The sequence below is a fragment of the Macrobrachium nipponense genome, chromosome 20 (genome assembly GCF_015104395.2).
Source record: "Macrobrachium nipponense isolate FS-2020 chromosome 20, ASM1510439v2, whole genome shotgun sequence".
NCBI lineage: Eukaryota > Metazoa > Arthropoda > Malacostraca > Decapoda > Palaemonidae > Macrobrachium > Macrobrachium nipponense.
In genome coordinates this window covers 4,428,490-4,453,917 of record NC_061089.1, presented here as the reverse complement: position 1 = coordinate 4,453,917, position 25,428 = coordinate 4,428,490, and the positions used below count along the sequence as shown (strand labels likewise).

The following is a 25,428-nucleotide window of genomic DNA, read 5'->3' as shown; positions in this document are numbered from 1 at the left end:
ATCATTCAGCAATTTTGTTTATTTCCATTGCTTTGATCTCAAGTATGCTTTAAATTTCTTTTTGATGTAGTCATTATGCATGCCGTTTTGTTCTAGTTAACTTTTAGCTTTTCCAGTCTATCCAACTAATAAATGTGCGTCTGATTTTATTTAGGACTGAGTTATTTAGGATATTTTCACGTATTGTCAAAAGTCGATAGTCAACTGTTTTTCGTTAACATTTCGGATTTCACGTAGACGTAGTGTGATATTAATTCCGTATTACATTATCGAGAAATTATTACTATAATTATGCGCGTTGCAAATCACTTAGAATGTAAATTCTATCTTATTTACAATAAGTATTTTTAAAAGTGGCATACTAAAAAGATAATAGTAAAATTAAAAGTGTTATCTCGTTAGTTGAGGCTGCCTCCTGCCAGTGACTGACATTCTGTCATCGAGCTACTTTTCCCAAACTCAAACTTGTTCCAAAGTTCCAGATTGTCACACGTGAAGCGGCTTTTTATTTCTCAGTCTTTATTTTACAAGTTAAAGTATGGATGTAAAAGAGGAAGTGAGGGTGAAGAAGAAGATATCCCTGAAAGAAACTTTTAATAAATTCATGCCAGAATGGAATGAAGAAAATGTGTTTACTGGGCAAGTGGTCATTGCTGTCCTGATTGGCATCTTGACCCTGGGTAAGTTTCGTGTGAAGTCTTCATGTGGGGTCAGTTCAGATAGCACTAAGCTTAAAAATACCCTACCAATACCTAGCCTAGGCTAGCAGGTAGGTTTCTCCGTAGACTGGTAATGCCGTCAGTGTACCTCACGTGGGTAGGCTTTAGCCTAGGCAGGGATACCTTAGTTACTTACCCCTAAGGGTCTGTGCAGCGTTCCTTTGGGCCCCTCTGTGCAACCTCTCATTTCTTTTATTTTGCCTCCGTTCACATTCTCTTTCTTCCATCTGACATTCAACCTGCTAGGTATACCTAAGAATTGTTTCGCAGTGCAACTGCAACGTTTTCCTCCTGTTAGTGACACCGTTAAAACCTTATTACTGTCGGTATACTGTCAATTTCTGTTTCTGCGCTGAATGCCTTGGCTAATTGGGTTCCTTTGGTTGGTCTTTGACTTGAATTCTGTAGAGTAGGGTAAAAAACCGCAGGGCACAGAGTGGACCATGTACGATCAGCGTGAACAATCCCCAAAAAAGTACATTATACCTAACGCGTCCTGACATCGGAGATGGGCATCAGTCGCGACTTGTTGGTGAGAAACGGAGCTAAAGACCTCTACTCTCCTTTCGAAGTAAGTATTTTCTCCAAAGTTAGAAATTAAGGCCAAATTTAAAGCATTAAACAGAGGGTAGTGAAAAGGGTGTCCAATGCAGTGCCAAATCTCACACGCTTCAACATTTTTACTTACAACTCGAAATATTTAGAAGATTGACGCCATCTCGATGTTTACGGAGTCACTTGTGTCAATAAACTAACCATTTCCTGTGATAAATCCACACACCACTTGTACCCACAGACGCCTGGGCACTTTCATCACAACTATCGGAAAACGGCCCCTCACCGAGTAAACAACTGTTTTGGTAGAAGAAAACGACGAAGCGTGCACTTCGATAATTTTTTAAATAAATAGTAAAACATCAATATTTTACATATTTATGATGATTAATTTAAAAAGATTCGTTATTGAAAAAGTAACTCTATTCTGACTCAAATTTAAGTAATTATTTTTTGGAATTAGAACGTTCTTTTAAGTCCTGTATTATGACGTCACAACATCTTGACTTTCGTACCTATTGTAAATAATTGCTTTACTCAACTTTCTTGCAGAACAGTTTACCAGTTATTCATGCAGATTATCAGCTCTTCATGTATTTGTTATAATCGTAATGCGCCTATATATCTTTATTATTTACTTTTTGGATATATGAAGATGTTTTACTGCCGGATTATCGCCGTAGTGTGACGCAATCCTTTTCGGTCCCTGGGCCTCTGCTTTCGCACCATAAGAAATTATGGGGCCGAATTTGCAATGACCAGAAAGTCGTTAAAAGAGGAAAGTTAGCATTGAGGGGCATATGTTTTGATTGAGAAAAATACAAATTTATTCAATCTCTAGCTTGTAAAAAATACTTTATTACAAAAAACTTGATTGACAACTAAGCAGCATACCTACTATGGGTTTCAGCGACAGTGCAAGCACGTTTTTGGGCAATACCTATTTCTGTAACGAACACTCGTATCAGAACGAGATTTTGCTATAGTGCATTACACCCAGTGCCGTAATTTATAAGGGTATCGTGAATCACTAATCGTAAAGAATAACGACATTTGTCCTTGTACCAAGAGACAAAAACTCCATTATGCAGAAATGGATATGAACACGCGTTAAAAGCTCCACCTACCCTCTCCCCCCCCTCCACCGCCACCCCTTTCCTTCTTTGTTCCTTTGCCTTCCTCTCTCTCTCTCTCTCTCTCTCTCTCTCTCTCTCTCTCTCTCTCTCTCTCTCTCTCCTCTCTCTCTGTTGCCAATCGGTATGTGTTGACCCTCTAAACTGGGTATAAGACTACACACAAAACTTTGAAATTGGTGAAATTAGGCTATGTATTGGAAGTATATATACATAAATATTAAAGCAATTTTATCATTATTGCATTACTATGACAACTAGAATTCATGGAAACAGTTTATAATAATGAATCGGCATATGTGTGAAGCCTCCACTAATGTGGCAACGATGATTTGCCAATTCTTAGCATGCAAACATTAAAAGGTTAACATTATTTCTGGCATACGGTTAGTAAGAAATTCAAAATACTAATATAGACTGAAATCAATGAAAAGTGTTAGCAAAAACAGAAAAGCAAAAAAAAAAATAATATGTAGGTATATAATCCACTTATCCGTAGTCGTTCCTCTATGGTTTTCGGCAGCCAGATGTACGAAAACGTTAGAAACATTTGATTGTATCTACTTTAGAAATATCTGTAATTTTTCGGGGTAATTTGGTTGCAAAAAAGGGATAATATACATGGATTAAATTAAAATTTTTAAATAACAAAGTAAATTTGAACTAAATAACTAGTAAAGTAAACAATTTAGGGAATAAAACTTTGCAGTTTCGTCATCTGCTGTTTGTAACTGTGTTTGTGGCGCACGCGCTTAGGAACCAGGAATAGCAACTTGTTTAAAGTGCAATGTGGAGTGAATTGAGTCCAAAATGTGTATAATAACAATCAAATAAGCACTGTGGAGTTTCAGTTGTGATGGCAGTAAGGATAAAAACAACCGATTACAAGGTAAGAATGAATTCAGTTGAAACCATCACCCCGGGAATAAAAAGTTTCATACTTTCAGTAATATAGGCAACAAAATGTTTTTTTATTGTGCTGATTACAACTGCAATCTTGAGTAAGATCAATAAATGTTACATACATATGCTAACATTGTTCAAATGATTGCTGGGAAGGCTGGGAAAGATGATTGTTGTCACTGATCAGAACCTGTACATCCCACGGTAGCCGCCATATTGGATTTCAAAACTGCCTTGAAAACATATTTTACGAAGAGCGTCACATGCTTATTTTAGTTCGTATGGGGCTTTCATATATCACATTATGTTGACGAAACTTCAATCTTTTGAATGGTATGTTTGGAGTTGTAATTGTATTCTTGTTTCACCATTTAAATATCGAGTGAATAAGACCTGTCCACTGTGATAAGGGTTGGTAGTCGCTGGTGTTTCCCCTAAATGACCGAGCGGCAACATAGCAGTCACCTCTCCCGGAACACAGCCACTTCCCAAAAAAGCACTTGAATTAGGGTAAATGATTGAATGGTGACATAGCGGTCACCTTTCTTGGAACGCAGCCACTTCCAAAATAGCCCTTGGGTTAATCCTGTGCTTGAATTATGCCGTTATTTCCTAATTTAGGAGAAAACACTTACTTCGAGAGAAACGTAGAGGCCTCGGTGTACTGCCAGGATGGGCCATAACTCTTGACTGATGCTCATGGCAGCGAATTCAAGTACGTACTTTTTTGGGAAGTTGGCTGCATTTTGGGATCCGTGACTGCTATGTCGCTGCTCAGTCATTTGCCATATGCCATTCTTTCTTAGGTAATTTAGAAGAAAACACTTACGTTGAGAGGAATAGACTAGCTAGGTATAGAGGTCACGTGTGCTGCCTGGATGGGCCACAACTCTTGACTGATGCTCATGACAGTAAATTCAAGTACATTTTTGGGAAGATGGCCGCATTCTGGGATCCGTGACTGCTACGTCGCCGCTCGGTCATTTACCCTACCTATTCTACCAGGTAGGGCCTACCTAACATGTTTTTTGTAATTATCTAAGCTTAAGATTTAGTATTGCCTACTTAGCTTAGCTTAAGGATCCTTAGGCCTAAAAATCCTTAGGTGCAGCTTACCATGGGCACTGTAAGCTGTCTCTTCTGCCTTTATCCAGAAGGGTAGGCTAGTTGGTATGTTGATTTTTTTTTTCTAGGGTAAACAATCACGGACGATCCATCGTCATCACGCTGGACGGGTCTTATTCACTCGATATTTAATTGGTGAAACAAGAATACAATTACGTACAACTCTAAGCATACCATTCAAAAGATTGAAGTTTTGTCAACATAATGTGATATATGAAAGCCCCATACGAACTAAAATAAGCATGTGACCCTCTTCGTAAAATATGTTTTCAAGGCAGTTTTGAAATCCAATATGGCGGCTACCGTGTAGATGGACGGGTCTGTTCATGGACTATCCACCATCTTTCCCAGCCAGAAATAGGTACTATTGCCCAAAAGCGTGCTTGCACTGTCTCTGAAACCCATAGTAGGTATGCTGCTTAGTTGTCAATCAAGTTTTTTGTAATCAAGTATTTTTTACAAGTTAGCTATTGAATAAATTTGTATTTTTCTCAATCAAAACATATGCCCATCAATGCTAACTTTCCTCTTTTAACGACTTTCTGGTCATTGCAAATTCGGCCCCATAATTTCTTATATGCGCATTACGATTATAACAATTGCATGAATAACTGATAACAATCTGCATGAATAACTGGTAAACTGTTCTGCAAGTAAGTTGAGTATAGCAATTCATTTACAATAGGTACGAAAGTCAAGATGTCGTGATGTCATAATACAGGACTTAAAAGAACGTTCTAATTACAAAAAATAATTACTTAAATTTGAGTCAGGAATCGAGTTACTTTTTCAATAACGAATATTTTCAAATTAATCATCATAAATATGTAAAATATTGATGTTTTACTATTTATTTAAATAATTATCTAGTGCACGCTTCGTCGTCGTCTTCTACCAAAACAGTACTAGTTTCCTTAAAAACGTTGTGGCCAGGGACCGTTTTCCGATTGTTGTGATGAAAGTGCCCCAGCGTCTATGGGTACAAGTGGTGTGCGGATTTATCACAGGAAATGGGAAGTTTGTTGACACAAGCGACTCTGCAAACATTGAGATGGCGTCAATCTTCTAAGTTATTTAATCGTAAGTAAAAATTTCGAAAGCGTTTTGGTGAAGTTTGCACTGCGTTGGGCACCCTTTTCATTACCCTCTGTTTAAAGCTTTGAATTTGGCCTTAATTTCTAACTTTGGAGAAAATACTTACTTTGAAAGGAGAGTAGAGGTCTTTAGCTGCGTCTCTCACCAACAACAACTCGCGACTGATGACCATCTCCGGTGTCAGGACGCGTTATAAGTACTTTTTCTGAGGGTGCCGAGCCGTGACCATCGGTGTGTTGGGCCAGTCCATGCAGTTGCTTACCCTGATTTTTCCATGTTTTAATGTGCCTTTGAAATTTTTTTGTTAATTTTGGTAGCACTTAGCCTATTAGTTCTCAAGACACTGGAATGCTTTTTATCCTCAAATTACCCTGCGGGCCACAGTGGGAAACTGGGTTTTTGCATTTCAGGGGAACCACAGAAGTGAAGCTACTATAGCTAACTAAGGTTGTATTAAACCTAACCTAAACACCTAGGGCACTGTAAATTAAAATATGTAGCTAAAAGGATTAGACCAAATCTCACACAGGGCATGGAGCCCTTATCTTGGCTGAGGGTTTCACCCCCCTGGACTCCCATACCAACATAACTTCGGTCATCAGTTCTGTACTTACCTAGTCCTTGGTATTCATTTAAAAATGTTCTATAAGGCTATCTTGGTGATCTTCAAATGCATTTTCAATTTTTCTCTGTACAAAAACCTTGGTATCCCTTTGTGGTTCCCATAATTGTAGGAAGTAAGCAGTTCTAGTGTACAATACTCTTATCTGTAAACTACTAATTCATTACTAAAGCATACAGGAATGTTCAATCGATGGGAGAGACGTCACAAGTGGCGGTGGCGTCATGGCTTCCCCTCGGTGCGAGGGGGAGTCAGACGCCGCTGGTAGAGGAATACACAAAGATGGATCCCGTGACGTCATCAACGGGGCTGACGCCGCGGTGTCACTCCGACTCGAAGAAGCGGCAGCATACACTGGCGGAGCAATACAAGATTGCCAACCTCGGCTACCCACGAAGACAAGGCCGGGAGGAGGGGGGATGGTCTGGCTAGTCAGGTGAGGGGGGGTGTGAGCCTCCACAAAATGCACTAGCAACCCCTCCAAGGACGCCTCCGACTCTGGAAGGAAAGAGATTGAAGAAAAAGCCTCACCCTTCTCGGGAATCAAATTAACTCCTGAGGAAGAAGGGGCTACATTACAAACATCAGCCTGGTGGCTTCCCGATACTTCCATCGACAAATCAAGATGAAACACCGGGAAGAGGTGAAAAACCTTCCTAAGTAGGAAGAGTCGAAACCCTCCGATGCTCTCTCTTACCATAAAATGACCTCCACTGCTCTTTAGGTCATACCTGGCATTCCGTGCAAGGATTCGCGATAGTACAAAAATTAGAACGACACCTACTGCACGTTATGTGAGGGTCAGTTGCTGCCGAAGCCAAAAACCGAGAACACGGAAAACCTGGAACTCCGGGGCACATACGTTGACGCCGAGAAGGAGCAGAAGAAGCCCTAATATCAGCCAAACACACACACACACACTAAACACAAGCGAAACGGGCAATGAACTGGGAAAAGGCCAAGATATCACAAGATTCCTTGCTTTCATCTGCTTTTTAAGCGGATCCAGCTAGGCGCTAGAAATTATCTTATTGTTAAGACCAAAGATTTGTAGCTATGAAAAATACAAATTGTCTTAGAAAATTTGTCATTTTAGGCCAAAATACTTTACTTTACGGAGGGTAGGCAATATACTACATGATGTTTAACAATTGCCTTAGAAGTAATTCATGAATGTTTGTCATTTATTGGCTTCTGTAAACCACCAATATAGTTTTGCCCTAAAAACAGAATTCTTGTATCTTATGTGTGGACTTTGTATCAGTAATTTTTGGAGTGTTCTCCTGTGCTTAATAAAGGAGTTAGAGACAGTGCTTGAAAGCTACCTTGTCTGTTCACTATGGAGTGCTAAATAAACAGAATTATGATGCTATTACCCCTCTTGAGGAGTAACTTCAACACAGAAATCAGCACTCCTCGTTTCTCCTTTAGTTAAAGGCTTCTTGCTCCTGCAGTCAACAGTGAATGGTTTTTCTTCTCAGCTACACAAGAAGTCGACCCAAGATCTCTTAATTCAAACATTTCGTGGTGGGAAGAGCAAAACCTTCCTCAAAGCAAGACCGAGCAGTCGTCTTGCTTCCAAGTCCATTAAAAGCCCGACTAAGTTTCAGCTAAGATATGAGGTTTAAGCCGCCGTGCACCTGTTGTTTTGGGAGAGGTGGAGTGAGAGAGGAGCCGATCAGTAGATCATACAAGTACTCAAGGGTAAAACCTCCTCTAGTCAATGAGCAATAGCCTTGACAGCCTATTCTATAGGCTCAGAGAAGTTTTCGGTCCTTGCAGAGGAAGTGTCTGCCCTCATCTCTAAGGAAGCATTAGAGATTGTAGCTGATGTATCCTCAGAGGGGTTCTACAATTGCCTGTTGGAAGTCCCTAAGGCTTCCAGGGGATGGAAACCAGTCCTGGATGTCAACACTGAATGTCTTCATACAAATGAAACTCAGATAGAAATCCAGTCATTCCATTCTTGTGCCCATGTGGTAAGGAAACTAGATAGTCTCAGTAGACATGCGGGACGTAAATTTCCACGTCCTTATACACCTGGACTTGAGGAAGTACCTCAGATTTGTCTTTCAGGACCAGGTCTTCCAGTTTCGAGTCTTTAGCTTCAGACTGTCAATGTCACCGCAATCTTCACGCGAGTACTAGCTCCTCCGACAGGATAGCTACATCGGTGATTGGCTTCTTCATTCCTTGTTAGAAACCAATGCACAGAGGACCTTCACTGGACCCCCATCTTGTAGCCCAGATCAAAGGCTTACTCATAGACCATCAGGAATCCCAATCAACTTTTTCATGGCCATTTTCAGACTCCTTTTCTGTACCTGAGATCTACATCTTACGTACTTCATCAGTGAAGGGTCTTGGACCAAACTTAACTAAGTGATCGTGCACAGGGGCCCAGCTTTGATGACCTTCCCTGTCATTACTGCGTCCAAGCGAGGAAGAGAATTTTTCTTCATCTACCCTGGGATTGTTAGCTAGAACGAGGTCACATTCAAGCTCTAGATCCATCTTTTCTCACTTTGGAATTAATGGACATCATTAGCTGTGAAGAACAGAAAATCATCTGTCCGGCTACAGCTTCAGGTTTTCATGAATAAAGTCGGATTAAGATCACTATTTGATCAAAGAGAACATTTGCCTTCTTTTTATGTGGAAGCTAAGGACATCAGACCAGGCAATTTTTTGGCTTTCAGGTGCATCCCTTGCTTCCATTCTGAATAGTCCTACTAGAGGTATAATTGTCCGCTGCATTTCATTTCTTAAGGAGTGAAATCAGAGCTCCTAGCTCTCCTGATGACCAACTTGTCTGGAGCCAGCTAAAAGTCTGGTTCGCAGAAGTAGGGCTTTACAGCACCTCGAACTTCTGACTTGTCTGATGCCCATTTTGCTGGTAACAGCTACATTCTGGCATTAGCTATAGGGCCACAAGCTTCGAGCTCATTTGGCATCCAGCTCACCTAGCGCCTTTGTCGTTAGGCGTTGGTTACATCCTGGTGTCATCTCTTGCTCTGGGGTCATCTCTTGTTCTGAGCTCCCACTAACTCCAACGAGTGCCTACCAGTCGCGCTCATAGCTCGACTGGCATACAGTGCTTCTAGCACCAGCAACAGCTGGATACCAGATAGTTCTCTGAGCTTCCAAAGTGCACTTCAGCTCTGTGGGAGAATATAAGGTCTATGTCCATTTGGAGTTCTCAGAGGACCATTTTCATACAGTCTGATTAGTACTACTAAAATGAGTGACCGCCTGGGAACACCAGGTACTTTTGACGTATCTGTTTCGTCCTCTGACTAGAATGTATTACTTTATGGACTTTTACCTTGAGTCACCTCAAAATCAGAAGAGCAGGTTTCCTTCTTCTAAGTAAAGCTAAAGATGTCATAGTAACCTCTATCCCCTTATCTTACATACTTTTTATGCTTGTACGTCCATATGTACGTATTGCTTTTTAACCACTGGGAATGTAATCGTTCTTTGTTTCTCAATAATTTGATCAGTTAAAAAGTTTTCATACCATTTCTAATGACTGTGATGGTATATATAGCAGAAGGAAGCATAGGATTTTTTCCTTGTATCTTTTCACCTTGTAATAAACTGCTGACTAGCTCTGATAAGTTCCCTTTGTACCTCTGATGAAGGAGACAGAAGTATGTACTAGGAGGTAGAATGGGAGGCAAAGTAAAAAATTAATTGATATATTTCTAGTGGAGAGAGAACAGGTTGCAAGGAAAACCACAAAGTTGATATAAAGGGAAGAGTGAAGCATCCAGTCTGACCATCTCACTCACTAGTTTAATATGGCTGTGAAGTTTAATTTGAATGTAGTAGTACATTGTCTTATATATTGAAGTCATTGAAGACAACCTTGAAGAGCACTAGTGACTTGCTTCTATAAAAAAAAATACTTTCAGATAATTAAGTCATTTATGTTCAGTTGAATGATATTGAAAGTTTTACAAACTTTATGTCCCTTATTTCAGTGTTCATATTGCGGCTGTTTCGAGGAGGCAGCAAAAAGCGTGGCGTGCTTCTTGTTGGCCTTTGTGAATCTGGAAAGACACTGTTATTTTCAAGACTCTGTCATGACAAAGAAGTTGTTTCAGTGACATCAATGAAGGAATCCTCAGGAGAATATACTTTTGGAAAGGTATGTATAATGTTATACTTGGTTTTGTTTGTGAATCTGTTGATGATGCTTTATTAGACTCGGTGGTCTCGATAAACTAATCCTTTATATAATAATAATAATAATAATAATAATAATAATAATAATAAATAATAATAATAATAATAAGTGACGCCGTGGCAGAGTGGGTTAGGTCGTCAATGGACTGGTTAAGCAACATTGGGGCTGGTCAGTCGTTGGATGGGTGACCGCTCTCCTCGGCATTGATTCCTTGGGAAAGGATCTTTACCATAATTTCCTCAGTCTACTCAGCTGTAAATGAGTACCTATCCGTGATGGGGTAGTGTCCAGCTATGGGTTAAATAGCAAAACTCAGCAACGATGTTAAGAAATGAAGGAATAAACGACAACGACGTAAATGGAACCTCTGGCAACAGAGGAGCTACGTCCGGCAGCCAGGTATTCAACCCAATTGAAGGGGAAGATGGTCAGGTACTTGGAGGTCGTCATCCAGCAACTGACCACTACAACGACAGTAACCAACAGCCTGAGATTGGAGCTACAGAAGCAAACCAAAGGAAGAAATGAACAAGAGAAGAAAATAAGGAAATTTGGAGATGCTACATCAGAAGCAACCTGACGGAGTGAGGATATAGAAGAAGGTTGGTCAACATCTGGAATGAGAGGAATAACACCCCCCAAACAGAGCAGAGGCTGGCAGACCAAGTAAGGAACATAAAGAAAAAGAACTGGCTCTCCCCAACAGAAAGAGAAGAACTGGAAAGGGAAATGTCACACAACAATGAATTACATGAAGACAAACTGAGAGACGATGCCACAGAAGACGACGACAGGGATGATGAGGTATCAAACAATGACACATGAAGAAATACTGATGAAGTAACAGAGAGGACAGAATGGGTAGAAAAGATTAGACAATGGATGGAGCCAGATACAGAGAGAACAAAGATCCCCTCCATGAAAGCCTACAACACCAAGAAATTAAGGGAGAAAACAAGTGAGGTCAATGAAATAATGGTCATAATATACACCACCAGTATCACAGAAACAAATAACTTGGCATATGCAGGAGCAAGATTAGTAGCAGAACTGATGGGGATTCAAACACCAACACCACCAGCACAACCAACCCAACAGAAACCAAAACAGCAACCTCCTTGGAAAAAGTGCCTGGAAAAGCAAATCATGGTGATGAGATCTGACTTGAGTAAACTGAAAGAGATGGCAGAAAAAGGGCTAAGAAGCAAAAAAACAAGGGAGGAACTCAACGAGAAATACAAAGTAAAAGAGTGGGGACTAAACAACACAATAGAAGATGTTTAACAGAGGCTTAAGGCCAAAGCACATAAGATCCAACGGTACATGAACAGGAATAAGAGATACCAACAGAACAAACTATTCGGAACCAACCAGAAAAGACTATACAGCCAACTAAGAGGGGAAGACAACCACCAAGAAATTCCTGAAGCCGAACCAAGTAAGAGACTCTGGGAAAACATATGGAGCAATCCGGTATCACACAACAAACATGCAACATGGCTCCAGGAAGTCAAGGAAGGTGAAACAGGGAGAATAAAACAAAGATTCACAGAGATCACGACAGACACAGTCAGACACCAACTATAGAAAATGCCAAACTGGAAAGCCCCAGTTCCTGATGAAGTCCATGGATGCTGGCTCAAAAACTTCAAGGCCCTACACCCACGAATAGCAGAACAACTCCAGCATTGTATCTCAAATCACCATGCACCCAAATGGATGACCACAGGAAGAACATCCTTATTACAAAAAGACAAGAGTAAGGTAAATATAGCCAGTAACTATAGGCCTATCACCTGCCCACCAATAATGTGGAAGTTACTAACAGGTATCATCAGTGAAAGGCTATACAACTACCTAGAGGATACAAACACCATCCCCCAACAACAGAAAGCCTGCAGAAGAAAGTGTAGGGGCACAAAAGACCAGCTCCTGATAGACAAAATGGTAATGAAGAACAGTAGGAGAAGGAAAACCAACCTAAGCATGGCATGGATAGACTATAAGAAAGCCTTCGACATGATACCACACACATGGCTAATAGAATGCCTGAAAATATATGGGGCAGAGGAAAACACCATCAGCTTCCTCAAAAATACAATGCGCAACTGGAATACAATACTTACAAGCTCTGGAATAAGACTAGCAGAGGTTAATATCAGGAGAGGGATCTTCCAGGGCGACTCACTGTCCCCACTACTCTTCTGTAGTAGTCATGAATTCCCATGACAAAAAGTACGACAGAAGATGGATACAGGTACCAACCTCGAGAAAAAGAGGCAACAGAATCAACCATCTGATGTTCATGGACGACATCAAGTTGTATGGTAAGAGCATCAAGGAAATAGATACCCTAAGCCAGACTGTAAGGATTGTATCTGGGGACATCAGGATGGAGTTTGGAATAGAAAAATGCGCCTTAGTCAACATACAAAAAGGCAAAGTAACGAGAACTGAAGGGATAAAGCTACCAGATGGGAGCAACATCAAACACATACCGTATATTTCGGCGTATAAGTCGACCGGAAGATAAGTCGACTCCCCAATTCTGAGTAAATTTTTATGATTTTAACTAATATCGGGTATATTAGTCGACCTATAAAATGTGAGCAGCAGGGTAAAACGTATCATATAAAATAACCTGAATGTTATTACGGTACATATGTTGCTCTACTTACCATAAGAAATACAGGTAATATACTCGGTATATTAACAAATCTGTGTAATATATAAAAGATGAATACCGGCAAATATGATTAGAAATGACGAAACGGAAAGATACGTTACTCGAGTGTAATGTAAACAAAACAAAGCGATAACTAACGCTGCATAACAGCTTACGTTTATATGTATGTACAAACTGCCACTCAAGTTAATGTTTTGATTAAGTTGTTAAAACGACGTGCCGGTATTTTATTATTATGTTGGAATATTCCTTGACCATTGGTTCTTCTATGGCATAAACAGGCTCATTTGAGGGAAAACGAACCTGCAGTTGATTCACCAGATTCAAACTGGGATCCTTATGATGAAACCATGAATGATAATTTGTTTGATGAATTGTTTAATTCAAATGACGATGACTCAAGTAATTTTGAAGGATTTTAAATACATATTTACTATTAAATACAAATTTTTTTTTATTTTATTTAAAGTGATAAATAAAGATTTCATACCATAAATGTTTTTGAATAATACCCCGGTAAATACAAAACTGTCAGAGTGAACGCATCCTTCTCAATTACTGTACTACAAATGGCTACGCAATGTTTACACTTGCTGTTCGATTGGGTTTCTTCAAGTACTTTGATTTTTTTCATCTTTTATTTAAGGTAATGGATGTTCTAATGTAATATTGTTGTCGTATTACAGTGTGAAATGTTTTTAATACTGGTATTTACATACATAGTTACCTCAACAAGGCTGTCATTGTTATTAGCCAACTGTAAAGCCTGGATTCCTGTACCGATATGCCAAAATAATAAAGATTCACTTTTTGTTACCGTTAGATAAGTCGACCCCCTTATTTTGGCATGATTTTTTTGGGCTAAAGGGTCGACTTATACGCCGAAATATACGGTAGATGAGACTGGATACAAATACCTGGGAATAATGGAAGGAGGGGATATAAAACACCAAGAGATGAAGGACACAATCAGGAAAGAATATATGCAGAGACTCAAGGCGATACTCAGGTCAAAACTCAACGCCGGAAATATGATAAAAGCCATAAACACATGGGCAGTGCCAGGAATAGTGGAATGGACGAAGGCAGAACTCCGCAGCATAGATCAGAAAACCGGGAAACATATGACAATACACAAAGCACTACACCCAAGAGTAAATATGGACGGACTATATATAACATGAAAGGAAGGAGGGAGAGGACTACTAAGTATAGAGGATTGCGTCAACATCGAGAACAGAGCACTGGGGCAATATCTGAAAACCAGTGAAGACGAGTGGCTAAAGAGTGCATGGGAAGAAGGACTAATAAAAGTAGCGAAGACCCAGAAATATACAGAGACAGGAGAATGACAAACAGAACAGAGGACTGGCACAACAAACCAATGCACGGACAATACATGAGACAGACAAAGGAACTAGCCAGCAATGACACATGGCAATGGCTACAGAGGGGAGAGCTAAAGAAGGAAACAAGGAATGATAACAGTGGCACAAGATCAGGCCCTAAGAACCAGATATGTTCAAAGAACGATAGACGGAAATAACATCTCTCCCATATGTAGGAAGTGCAATACGAAAAATGAAACCATAAACCACATAGCAAGCGAATGCCCGGCACTTGCACAGAACCAGTACAAAAAGAGGCATGATTCAGTGGCAAAAGCCCTCCACTGGAGCCTGTGCAAGAAACATCAGCTACCTTGCAGTAATAAGTGGTATGAGCACCAACCTGAGGGAGTGATAGAAAACGATCAGGCAAAGATCCTCTGGGACTATGGTATCAGAACAGATAGGGTGATACGTGCAAATAGACCAGACATGACGTTGATTGACAAAGTCAAGAAGAAAGTATCACTCATTGATGTCGCAATACCATGGGACACCAGAGTTGAAGAGAAAGAGAGGGAAAAAATGGATAAGTATCAAGATCTGAAAATAGAAATAAGAAGGATATGGGATATGCCAGTGGATATTGTACCCATAATCATAGGAGCACTAGGCACGATCCCAAGATCTCTGAAAAGGAATCTAGAAAAACTAGAGGCTGAAGTAGCTCCAGGACTCATGCAGAAGAGTGTGATCCTAGAAATGGCGTACATAGTAAGAAAAGTGATGGACTCCTAAGGAGGCAGGTTGCAACCCGGAACCCCACACTATAAATACCACCTTATCGAATTGGAGGACTGTGATAAAGCAAAAAAAAAAAAAATAATAATAATAATGTAGAAGCAAATCCACAGGTATGTAAATGTACATATATTTAAATTTAAAAACAGTAAGGATAGCTATCCTTGCTGTTTTTAAATTTAAATATATGTACATTTACATAACTCTGGATTTGCTTCTCCATTTGAAGACTCGTGCTACTATGAAGATTTTTTATTAATAATAATAATAGTAATAATAATAATAATAATATAATAATGGAAAAGTAAATCCACAATACGTAATATATCTGATCTTGTTATTTAAAATACAAAGCAGAAAGCTTTCGAAGACCTGCACGGTCCTCCTTGTCAATCTGCTATGGACAACATATCAAACGATTCAAGAGACGAACCGCCACTTCGAAGATCTAGGCGATTAGCTGGTTTGCCGTTGGAGAACGAGGGGATAACGTGAAGAGCCAACTACATCATCAAACAGGCTATTTGTAAACTAGTCAAAAAACAAAGTTCTTGTATGGTCACTGTTAGTAATAAAAAAAAAAAAAAAAAAAAAAGCAGATTGACAAGGAGGACCGTGCAGGTCTTCGAAAGCTTTCTGCTTTGTATTTTAAATAACAAGATCAGACATATTATTGTGGATTTACTTTTCCATTTTATTTTATTAACTCATGTGATTATGAGGTTTCTTTGAATGATAATAATAATAATAATAACAAAGATAGATAATAAAAAAGAAAGTAATCAGAGAGTTTCAGAATAATTGTGTGGTAGTAGGTGAGATAGAGAATTACAGGAAAAGTCTAATTATTTAGCATCTTAAACAAAGGGAACCTACTTCATCATATTGTCAATTCCATACAAAGTTTGCCTTGCAAAAATTAGGCAAGCAGTAATTTGCTTTTCTAGTAACGGGACGTATTGAGTTTTGTTATAAATATACTGCTTAAATGTTTTAGTGGTGATGTCTTTGTGTGTTCCTCATATTTATTTTTTTTTTAGTCTCTTAAGGCTTATCATGAACATTTTTTATGGAAAATTGGTGTTGATATATGCTCAAACTAGCAGAGAACACACTACTAACTGGTGCTGGCAATTGTATTAAATGCTAAAGACTTGGAGGATGGTATAAATATTTATAGATGAACCAAATTATGTGCTTTAGGATAAAGTGTAAATTGCATATGCACCTTTATTTAAGGAAGAAAAGGATTCCATTTCACTATTTGTTTATTGAAAGTCCTCTTGGTATGGTTAGTATCCTTAGATCTTTTACCTGCTCCCATTTATGTTACTGTACATATAAATTTTGATAAGTAACTTAATACTTAGATGGCCTAAATTGTATCTTGTTGAGAATTGCTGAATGCCTCAGTGCATAGATTTATTGGCTAAAATCCACCCTTCTTTTTTTATTCCTATTTTGAATGTGTTTGCTTCACCTGACTTGATGTCATCATTCCTCTCAACTTCCTATAATAAGTAGCTGTTCTGTCAGCAGCTTCAGCCTAGCAATCTGTTATCAAAGTTTTTTAGAAAAATAATTGTGCTGTAGGATATTATTTCTGCATCTTATTAGTTACTGCTGGAATTTTGATTTTGAAATGGTAGAGAAACCAGTTATTATATACCTGGTTCTAACTTGTGTTTACACAGAATCAATCACACTAGGATAGGAGCTGAGTAGGTGCAAGGTTTTTCATTCATTTGTGGCTTTACTTTTAGCAGATGGAGAAAATCAGTGCAAATCTTATGTACAAGACAAAAAATTAATATACTTACTGGTCAGTAGTAAACACAGGAAATTAGACTAATGGGTCATATATTTTTCCAGTGAAATTGTAACCTTTGTTGTTAAGTACATATACATATATGTAGTGCTAGGCCTTGTATAACGAGGCGCACTATGAGGTTATTAAGACCTGCGATGTTATACGCAAGTACGTATCGTGTTGTATACTTCCCATCCTCGTCTGAGATTGCGACGATAATTTCTAAGTCAGTATCTTCTTTAGGTATAAAGGCAGAGATGTTTCAAACTCTTGATGATAACATTAACAATATATATTTGCACAACTACATCTCTTGAGTAAAGGCAAGAAGGTGGTCAAGAGAACTTGATTCTAGGAGTGGAAGTAGAGTTCTGAGTTATAATGCATTTACAAAGTCATAGGAGAGCAAAGCTTAGCTCAGCATACTAACATACAGACAGACGAACATGTGAGAGGAAGTCACGTAGACATTTGTGGGTTATAGGTCAATAGGTTCTCAGGCGAAAGCACTGTGACCTGTTTGACACAACAATGGATTTGATTATCACAGGCAAGTGCAAACCAGGGCGTCGCTGATACAACATGCCAAGGCCTAGCTTGCATTCTGTTTATCAATCTTTATCACATTCCTTGCTATCTCAGCAGTGACCCCTTGGCTTATTTATATATGGAATATATATATTTTTAAATGTAACCCTACTTATATATATATATCTATATATATATATATATATATATATATATATATATATATATATATATATATATATATATATATATTGTTACAAAGTGCCAAGTATCTGGTTACCATGCATCAAATATTACCTCACCAAAAGCCAGACACCTGAACCCTCATAACACGTTTAAACGACTGAATACTCTAAAGGCAACAGTGATCCTGTAACACTTACCAGTATTGCAGAAAATCAGACTAAGTTCATCAAAACAGGTGTGAGGTAATCTTGTAAGTAATTAAATTAATCAAAGGGCATCACTCCATCAACAACTTTAAAAGTCTAAGTATTTCCCTGATTTCAGAAGTCTAAGTACTTCCCTGGTTCTAAGTCACTCCAAATAAATTGAAGGAAAGCAAATCAAAATTAATTTATCACAAAATTCAAGAAAATTAATTCAATCAAAATTCAAAAGTGTTAGGCAATAATTGAAAATTTGAAATTAATTCACAAGTGTTAAACAATAATAAAACTTGAAAAGAATTCTAAGTAAATGCAAATTAATTCACAAATGTTAAATTTAATTAAATGTGCAATGATAAAGCAATGAAAATAACTAATTCAATTAAATTGTGAATGCAAATGGAAATATAAAATAAAAAGACACACTTCAATAAGAAAATGAAATAGTGCACAAACAATGGAACAATCACAAACACAAAAATCAGCAATGTGTAAAAGTGTAAATGTTTTCACTCAAAACATCAGTTTTTACCAAACCTTCGTAAACACCTGTTATTAGTTATTAGTTAACCACAGTTCCTAACAATTATTAGTTAACCACACTCCCTATCCATTATTAGTTAAACACAATTCCTATCCGTTATTAGTTATTAGTTAACCAAACACTTTTCCCATTAACTTTTAGTTATTAGTTGCAACTAATAAAAATATAACACTTTACCTTTTTGGTATACCAACTTCTTTCTCTGCTGCAGTCTTGTCTTACACAATTTCACAAAACCCAGGCGCCGTTACGAAATGTTTGTTCAGATTCCACAAAAGACACTATTTAACACTAAATAAACTCTTAAGAAATATCAAACATGAAATTCTAAAACTTTACGAGTGACCAATTTACGTTACGTTAATATAATCTCGATGTCGAGGGAGAGAGAGAGAGAGAGAGCGTGAGAGAGAGAGATCTGACTGCCTCGAGGTCCTAAGATAGAACGTAATGAAATTTTCTTCCTTTACGGAAACGACAGAGCAGATATGATACAAAACGTTCTTGTCACGAATGCTCCCAGAAAGTTGGAAATCTGATGCAATCTCACATACAAAATGTGCAATTCCCACGTGGGACTTGACAAAGACGTACGCGTACAAGACGAGTCTGTTAAAAAAAAAGAAAGACACGTATCCGATCGAAACGGAGGCTGAACGACAATTAAGATTGACATGTTTTGATAACAACGTAAGACTCTAGCTCGCTCGCTATCAAACGTGTTGACAGATTAGGAAAGCAAACGGAGATCTCTCTCTTTTTACGTTATACGTTAATATATATTCTTTTACAACATGTAATGCGAAATCTGAACACACATTTAAAACTTCCTATTCTAAGTTATCTAGGAATCTGAAAAAATGTTACATGACATTTCAAAGAGGGGAAACATGCATTTTGAAAGTAGCAATATATAATATACCTCCCCCCAGAAGATTTTTTATCACTGTGTTGAATCCAACGATTCGCAACGAGATAAATAATCAGCAACTACATTGTTTTTGCCACTAATGTGCTGTACTCTTAAGTTAAACTGTTGCAGGCACAAAGACCACCTGGTCAGTCTTTGATTATGGTTTTTCATTTTCTGAATAAATGATAGTGGATTGTGATCAGACAACACTAAAATTTCTTCATTCCTAGGTCTATTCACATACACTTCAAATTTTTTCAATGCGGTGATTAAGGCTAAAGTTTCCTTCTCAATTGTTGAATATACTTTCTGATGTTTTTTCAATTTTGTAGACATGAAGCACACAGGATGGTAGATATTATTTTCATCTTCTTGAAGTAGAACAGCTCCAACACCACAGTCTGACGCATCAACTTGTATCACAAATTTCTTGTCGAAGTCTGGAGCTTGAAGTACTGGTCTTGAAGTTATAATGGCTTTTACCTTCTCAAAGGATTCTTGACACTCTGGAGTCCAAATAAACTTAGCTTTGGGACTAGTCAAGTCTGTCAAGGGAGCTACTACGGCTGAGAAATTTTGGGCAAAAACGACGATAGAAACCAGCCATGCCTAAAAATCTCTGTAGCTGTTTCCTGGTAGTAGGTGGGGTAGCCTTACGGATACCTTCTACATTAGCATTTACTGGAGCAAGAAGGCCTCTCCCAACTTCAAACACAAGATACTGTACAGTTGCCTTGCCAAACTCACTCTTCTCTAGGTTGACTGTTAATCCTGCTTCTTGTAGTTTCTTGAAAACTTTCCTCAAAATCTTCAGATGTTCTTCCCACTTTGTAGAGTAAATCACGATGTCATCTAGGTACACACCTACTCCTTCTATTGATCTAGCAGTTGATCCATCACTCGTTGAAATGTTGCGGGTGCATTCATCAGACCAAACGGCAGAACAGTATACTGATAGTCCAAATGGAGTAATAAAAGCTGACATCAACTTTGCATTCTCATCTAAGGGAATTTGATAATATCCTTTCAACAAATCTATCTTGGAAACAAACTTGGCTTGCCCAATATTATCAAGTAACTGATCTATAAGAGGCAAAGGATAATTATCAGCCACACTGATAGAATTCAGCTTCCTATAATCAGTACACATCCTAAAGGAACCATCTGGTTTCTTCACCAATACACATGGAGAACTAAAGTGACTTGAACTGGGTTCTGCTAATCCATGTTGGAGCAAATACTCAACTTCCTTCTTCAAAACATCTCGATGATACGGTGATAAGCGATTTGAAAGGTTTTCCATCTTCTTGAATCTTGATTTCAATGCCTGGTCACAGATCAGTACGTCTAGGACATCTGAAAAAATTTCTGGAAAAATTCTAATTACGTCACTTAAGTCTTCACCTTGTTCAACACTCAGATGTTTCAGTTTATCCTCCAAATTTTCCAAAATTGAAGAATTATTCATCTTGCTTGCAGTTCCCAATTCGTAGCCATCATCGTCTTCTGTAGATAAAGTTGTTTGGGTTACTGACACAGTTTCAGTTTTAGTTTCTGAGAAATAAGGTTTCAAGAGGTTCACATGTATCTTCCGTTGTTTTCTTCTTCTTTCTGGTGTTTCAATCACATAAGTTCTATCACTTAACTTCTGAATTATCTTGTAAGGACCTTGAAATTTATTAGTGAGGGGAAATCTCTTGACAGGTAAGAACACTAACACTTGTTGACCAACACTAAAACTTCTTAGCTTAGCTTTAGCATCAAATCTCCTTTTCATTTTCTCTTGACTCTTTTTCAAGTTTTCTAAAGAGAATTTTCTAATTTCTTTCAACCTTTTCCTTAAGTTCTTCACATACTCTCCTTGGTTTTCCTCTAGATTTTCTTCCCAATTTTCTGCAAGAATCTTCACGGTCTCTCACTTCTCTTCCAAAAAATCATCTCATTAGGTGAACATCCCATACTTTTCTTGATAAGCACTTCTAACTTCAAACAACATTAATGGTAAACCAACATCCCATTCTCTTCCTGACTCAGAACAATACTTTCTCAGCATACTTTTCAATGTTTGATGGAACCTTTCCAAGGCACCTTGAGTTTCTGGATGATAGGCAGTGGATAACTGTTGTTTCACTCCTAATAAATTCATCACATCCGGGAATAACTTTGAAGTAAAGTTTGTTCCTCTGTCACTTTGTACTATTTCTGGTATTCCAAACTTTGAGAAAAACTCCACAAGTTTTTCAACAACTATCTTGGCAGATATGTTTCTAACAGGGATTGCTTCTGGATACCTTGTCACAGGACACATTAATGTTAATAAATACTCATTTCCTTTCTTTGTCTTCGGCAATGGTCCAACCATATCTATAATCACTTTGCTAAAGGGTTCTCCTCTAACTTCTATAGGTTGTAGGGGGACTTTCTTGATGGTTTCATTCGGTTTTCCAGCTATCGGGCAGGTATGACACTCACGACAGAACCTGCTAACATCTTTGTGAAGTCCAGGCCAGAAAAAATATTTCATGATCTTCTCCACAGTCTTCCTGATTCCCATATGTCCAGACTCATGAGCTACTGCAACCACTTGCTTTCTATATGGATATGGAATCAAAATTTGATGATATTCGCCCCCATACGCATCTCCTGGTATAATCTGTAGGTCTATACTTCCTCATCAGCAAACCTTCCTTCAGATAGTAACAGGTAGGAGTTTGTTGTATCTCTTCTCGATCAACAACTCTGAAGAACAAATCAGTTAACGATGCATCCTTCTTCTGCAAGTCCATCAGCTTCTCTCTTGTCACTTGACCAATTTCAAGGGTTGAATTCTCAATATCTGCTAACTCAGCTACTGTAGTTTCACTACTGTCTTCAGCAACACTTGACTACTCGGAGTCTCTTCAGGACATCAGGTTCTTCTTCTTCGTCGTCGTCTTCTTCATCTTCTTGGGAAATCTCTTCTTGGTCAGCACTATGGAAAACTTCACTTCCCTGAAACAATTCTTCTAAGCACAAAGATCCTTCACTTGATCCTTCTTGGGTGTGTAAATCCTCAGTTTCTTCACTTACAGTCGTAGTCCTCTTCATACTTCTGGTAGTTACACAACTAGGAAACAGGTGGGGGTTATTCTTCTCCAACTCTACTGTAGGACTAATCCTCAATGGTTTGTCTGTCACTACAGACAAGAATAACAAATGGCACATCACCAACTTCATTCCCCAACAGAACATGTATACCTTCTACAGCCAGTGAGTCCTTTACAGCAAAATCAACACTCCCTGTCACCAATTCACATGACAGGTGTAAGCGGCATATAGGAGTTACTTCCTCTCCTCCTATACCCTTCAAAATAACTGAATCTCCTGTGGAGACTCTTCTCCACTGAGGGTGAGAACCACGTTACTACCAACACTATGGTACTCCCTGTATCACGTAATATCTTGACTGGTACCTGCATACTTCCTTCTTGAGTTGACAGCATACCCTCATAGATATATGGCTTAAAAGCCTCCACACTGCTAAGCCACTCACTGCTTGAGGTAACATTTCCACTGGTTGCTAAACATTCAGCTTGTTTAGTTTCATTCTTCTCTGGAGTCTGATTCTTTCCCACACTGCTCTTCGTAGTTTGTTTCACCTGGTCACCTTTTACAACTGGACCAACTGGTTTTGACTGCTGTTGATTCCGGTAACACTCTTGACTGTAGTGTCCTACTCTTCCACACTGAAACAGACAACATTAGGTTTCTGTAACTGTCTTGAAAAAACTGGATGAGGATTTCACATTAGCTTGCTGAGTTGTATTACCTTGTGTACTCTTAGTAGTATCACTGGTAGGTTTCCCATTAAATTTGTTCCTGTTATTTGGAAAACTTAAAACCTGGGCGTTGTTGACTCTGGTACTTGACATTGTAATTACGCTTACTACTGATTATATTGTAATCTTCACTTAGTGTAGCGGCTTTGTCAAGTTTCTTCAACTTCTCTCTCTTAAATAGGCTCTTATATGTTCAGGAATCCCCTTAAGATACTGTTCAAGAACAAGTAACTCTTCTAACTCATCAAAAGTTTTAACTTTAGCAGCTTCTACCCAACGTTTGAAACACCTTCTCACTTTGTAAGCATAATCTAAAAATGTTCCCTTCTCATCTTTTCTTAAATTTCTAAATCTTTCATTGTAGTACTCTGGGGTCATCTGGTAAACTTGTAGCACACATGTGTTTTAAGTACCTTGTAGTCTTACACTGATCAGCTGTTAAGGCTAGATAAGCACTTCTCCCTTTACCCAATTAAGACACTTTGTAGCAAAACTGACCATTTATCCTCTGGCCATCCCATACCTGAAGCCACTTTCTCAAAGTGATCAAAAAAACTCATCTGGAGCTTCTTCAGTAAACTTAGGGATTAACTTCTGTACTCTCACTACATCAAATACAGGGTCTTGATTACCTTGGTTAGGGTTAGACGGTGTTACAGGTAATGTGGATCTAGCTCTTATTAATTCCATTTCCCTTTCATGTCTTGCGATTTCTCTTTCCTCTTCTGCTGCTTTTATTTTTCTTCTTCTTACTTTCTTCTTCTTTCTTGTTTTCCCTGTCTATTCTTTTCTCTTTCAGCTTGCATTCTCTCTCTTTCAGCAAGCATTTTTAGCTTAATCAAATTCTCTTCTGCTTCAATGCGTCTAAGCTCTTAACTCTGCATTACTTTTTGCTCTTTCTTTTCTGCTTGCTTATTTATGAGATCAGCACGTGCTACGTTCAACAACTCTTGAGCCAATTCTAACTCATCTTCATCAGTTATTCTACCAGAGTTTATCAATGATTCCATAGCAATACATCTTATTTGTGCCTTTACCATACTAGTAGACACATAACCACCACATGCCTCTGCTAAAGTGCTCCACTGTGCTCTAGACAGAGTGGTTTCGGACAAAACTTGGATGGAAGGGGCTGCTAAAAATTCCTGAACATTGAACTGAGCCATTTTCCTCTTAAGTTATCAACTTACAATTCAATACAATAAATGCAAAACAAAATTATATGGTCACTCTCCTAACAAAATATATCCCTAATACCACCAGTATATTCTAGAGTGATAATGAAATCTGCTTTCCCGGGTCTCTGGGCACCATTAAACAATGTTACGAAGTGCCAAGTATCTGGTTACCATGCATCAAATATTACCTCACCAGAAGCCAGACACCTGAACCCTCATAACACGTTTAAACGACTGAATAGTCTAAAGGCAACAGTGATCCTTTAACACTTACCAGTATTGCAGAAAATCAGACTTAAGTTCATCAAAACAGGTGTGAGGTAATCTTGTAAGTAATTAAATTAATCAAAGGGCATCACTCCATCAACAACTTTAAAAGTCTAAGTATTTCCCTGATTTCAGAAGTCTAAGTACTTCCCTGGTTCTAAGTCACTTCAAATAAATTTAAGGAAAGCAAATCAAAATTAATTTATCACAAAATTCAAGAAAATTAATTCAATCAAAATTCAAAAGTGTTAGGCAATAATTGAAAATTTGAAATTAATTCACAAGTGTAAACAATAATAAAACTTGAAAAGAATTCTTTTAAGTAAATGCAAATAATTCAACAAATGTTAAATTTAATTAAATGTGCAATGATAAAGCAATGAAAATAACTAATTCAATTAAATTGTGAATGCAAATGGAAATATAAAATAAAAAGACACACTTCAATAAGAAAATGAAATAGTGCACAAACAATGGAACAATCACAAACACAAAAATCAGCAATGTGTAAAAGTGTAAATGTTTCACTCAAAACATCAGTTTTTTACCAAACTTCGTAAAACACCTGTTATTAGTTATTAGTTAACCCAGTTTCCTGACAATTATTAGTTAACCACACTAATCCCTATCCATTATTAGTTAAAACACAATTCCTATCCGTTATTAGTTATTAGTTAACCAAAACACTTTTCCCATTAACTTTTAGTTATTAGTTGCAACTAATAAAAATATAACCACTTTACCTTTTTGGTATACCAACTTCTTTCTCTGCTGCAGTCTTGTCTTACACAATTTCACAAAACCCAGGCGCCGTTACGAAAT

The 25,428-nt window shown here is 38.2% G+C and overlaps 1 protein-coding gene across 1 annotated transcript in view; it reads left to right on the top strand.

Moving 5' to 3' along the window:
- Positions 1 to 280: 280 nt before the first annotated feature.
- The window catches only part of LOC135221711 (signal recognition particle receptor subunit beta-like), a 148,292-nt gene continuing 123,144 nt past the window's right edge, over positions 281 to 25,428 (top strand). The window contains exons 1-2 of the mRNA XM_064259493.1: positions 281 to 680; positions 10,139 to 10,305. Coding sequence (XP_064115563.1) covers positions 539 to 680; positions 10,139 to 10,305 — 309 coding nt within the window. The 5' untranslated portion in view covers positions 281 to 538. The remainder of the gene's footprint in view (positions 681 to 10,138; positions 10,306 to 25,428) is intronic.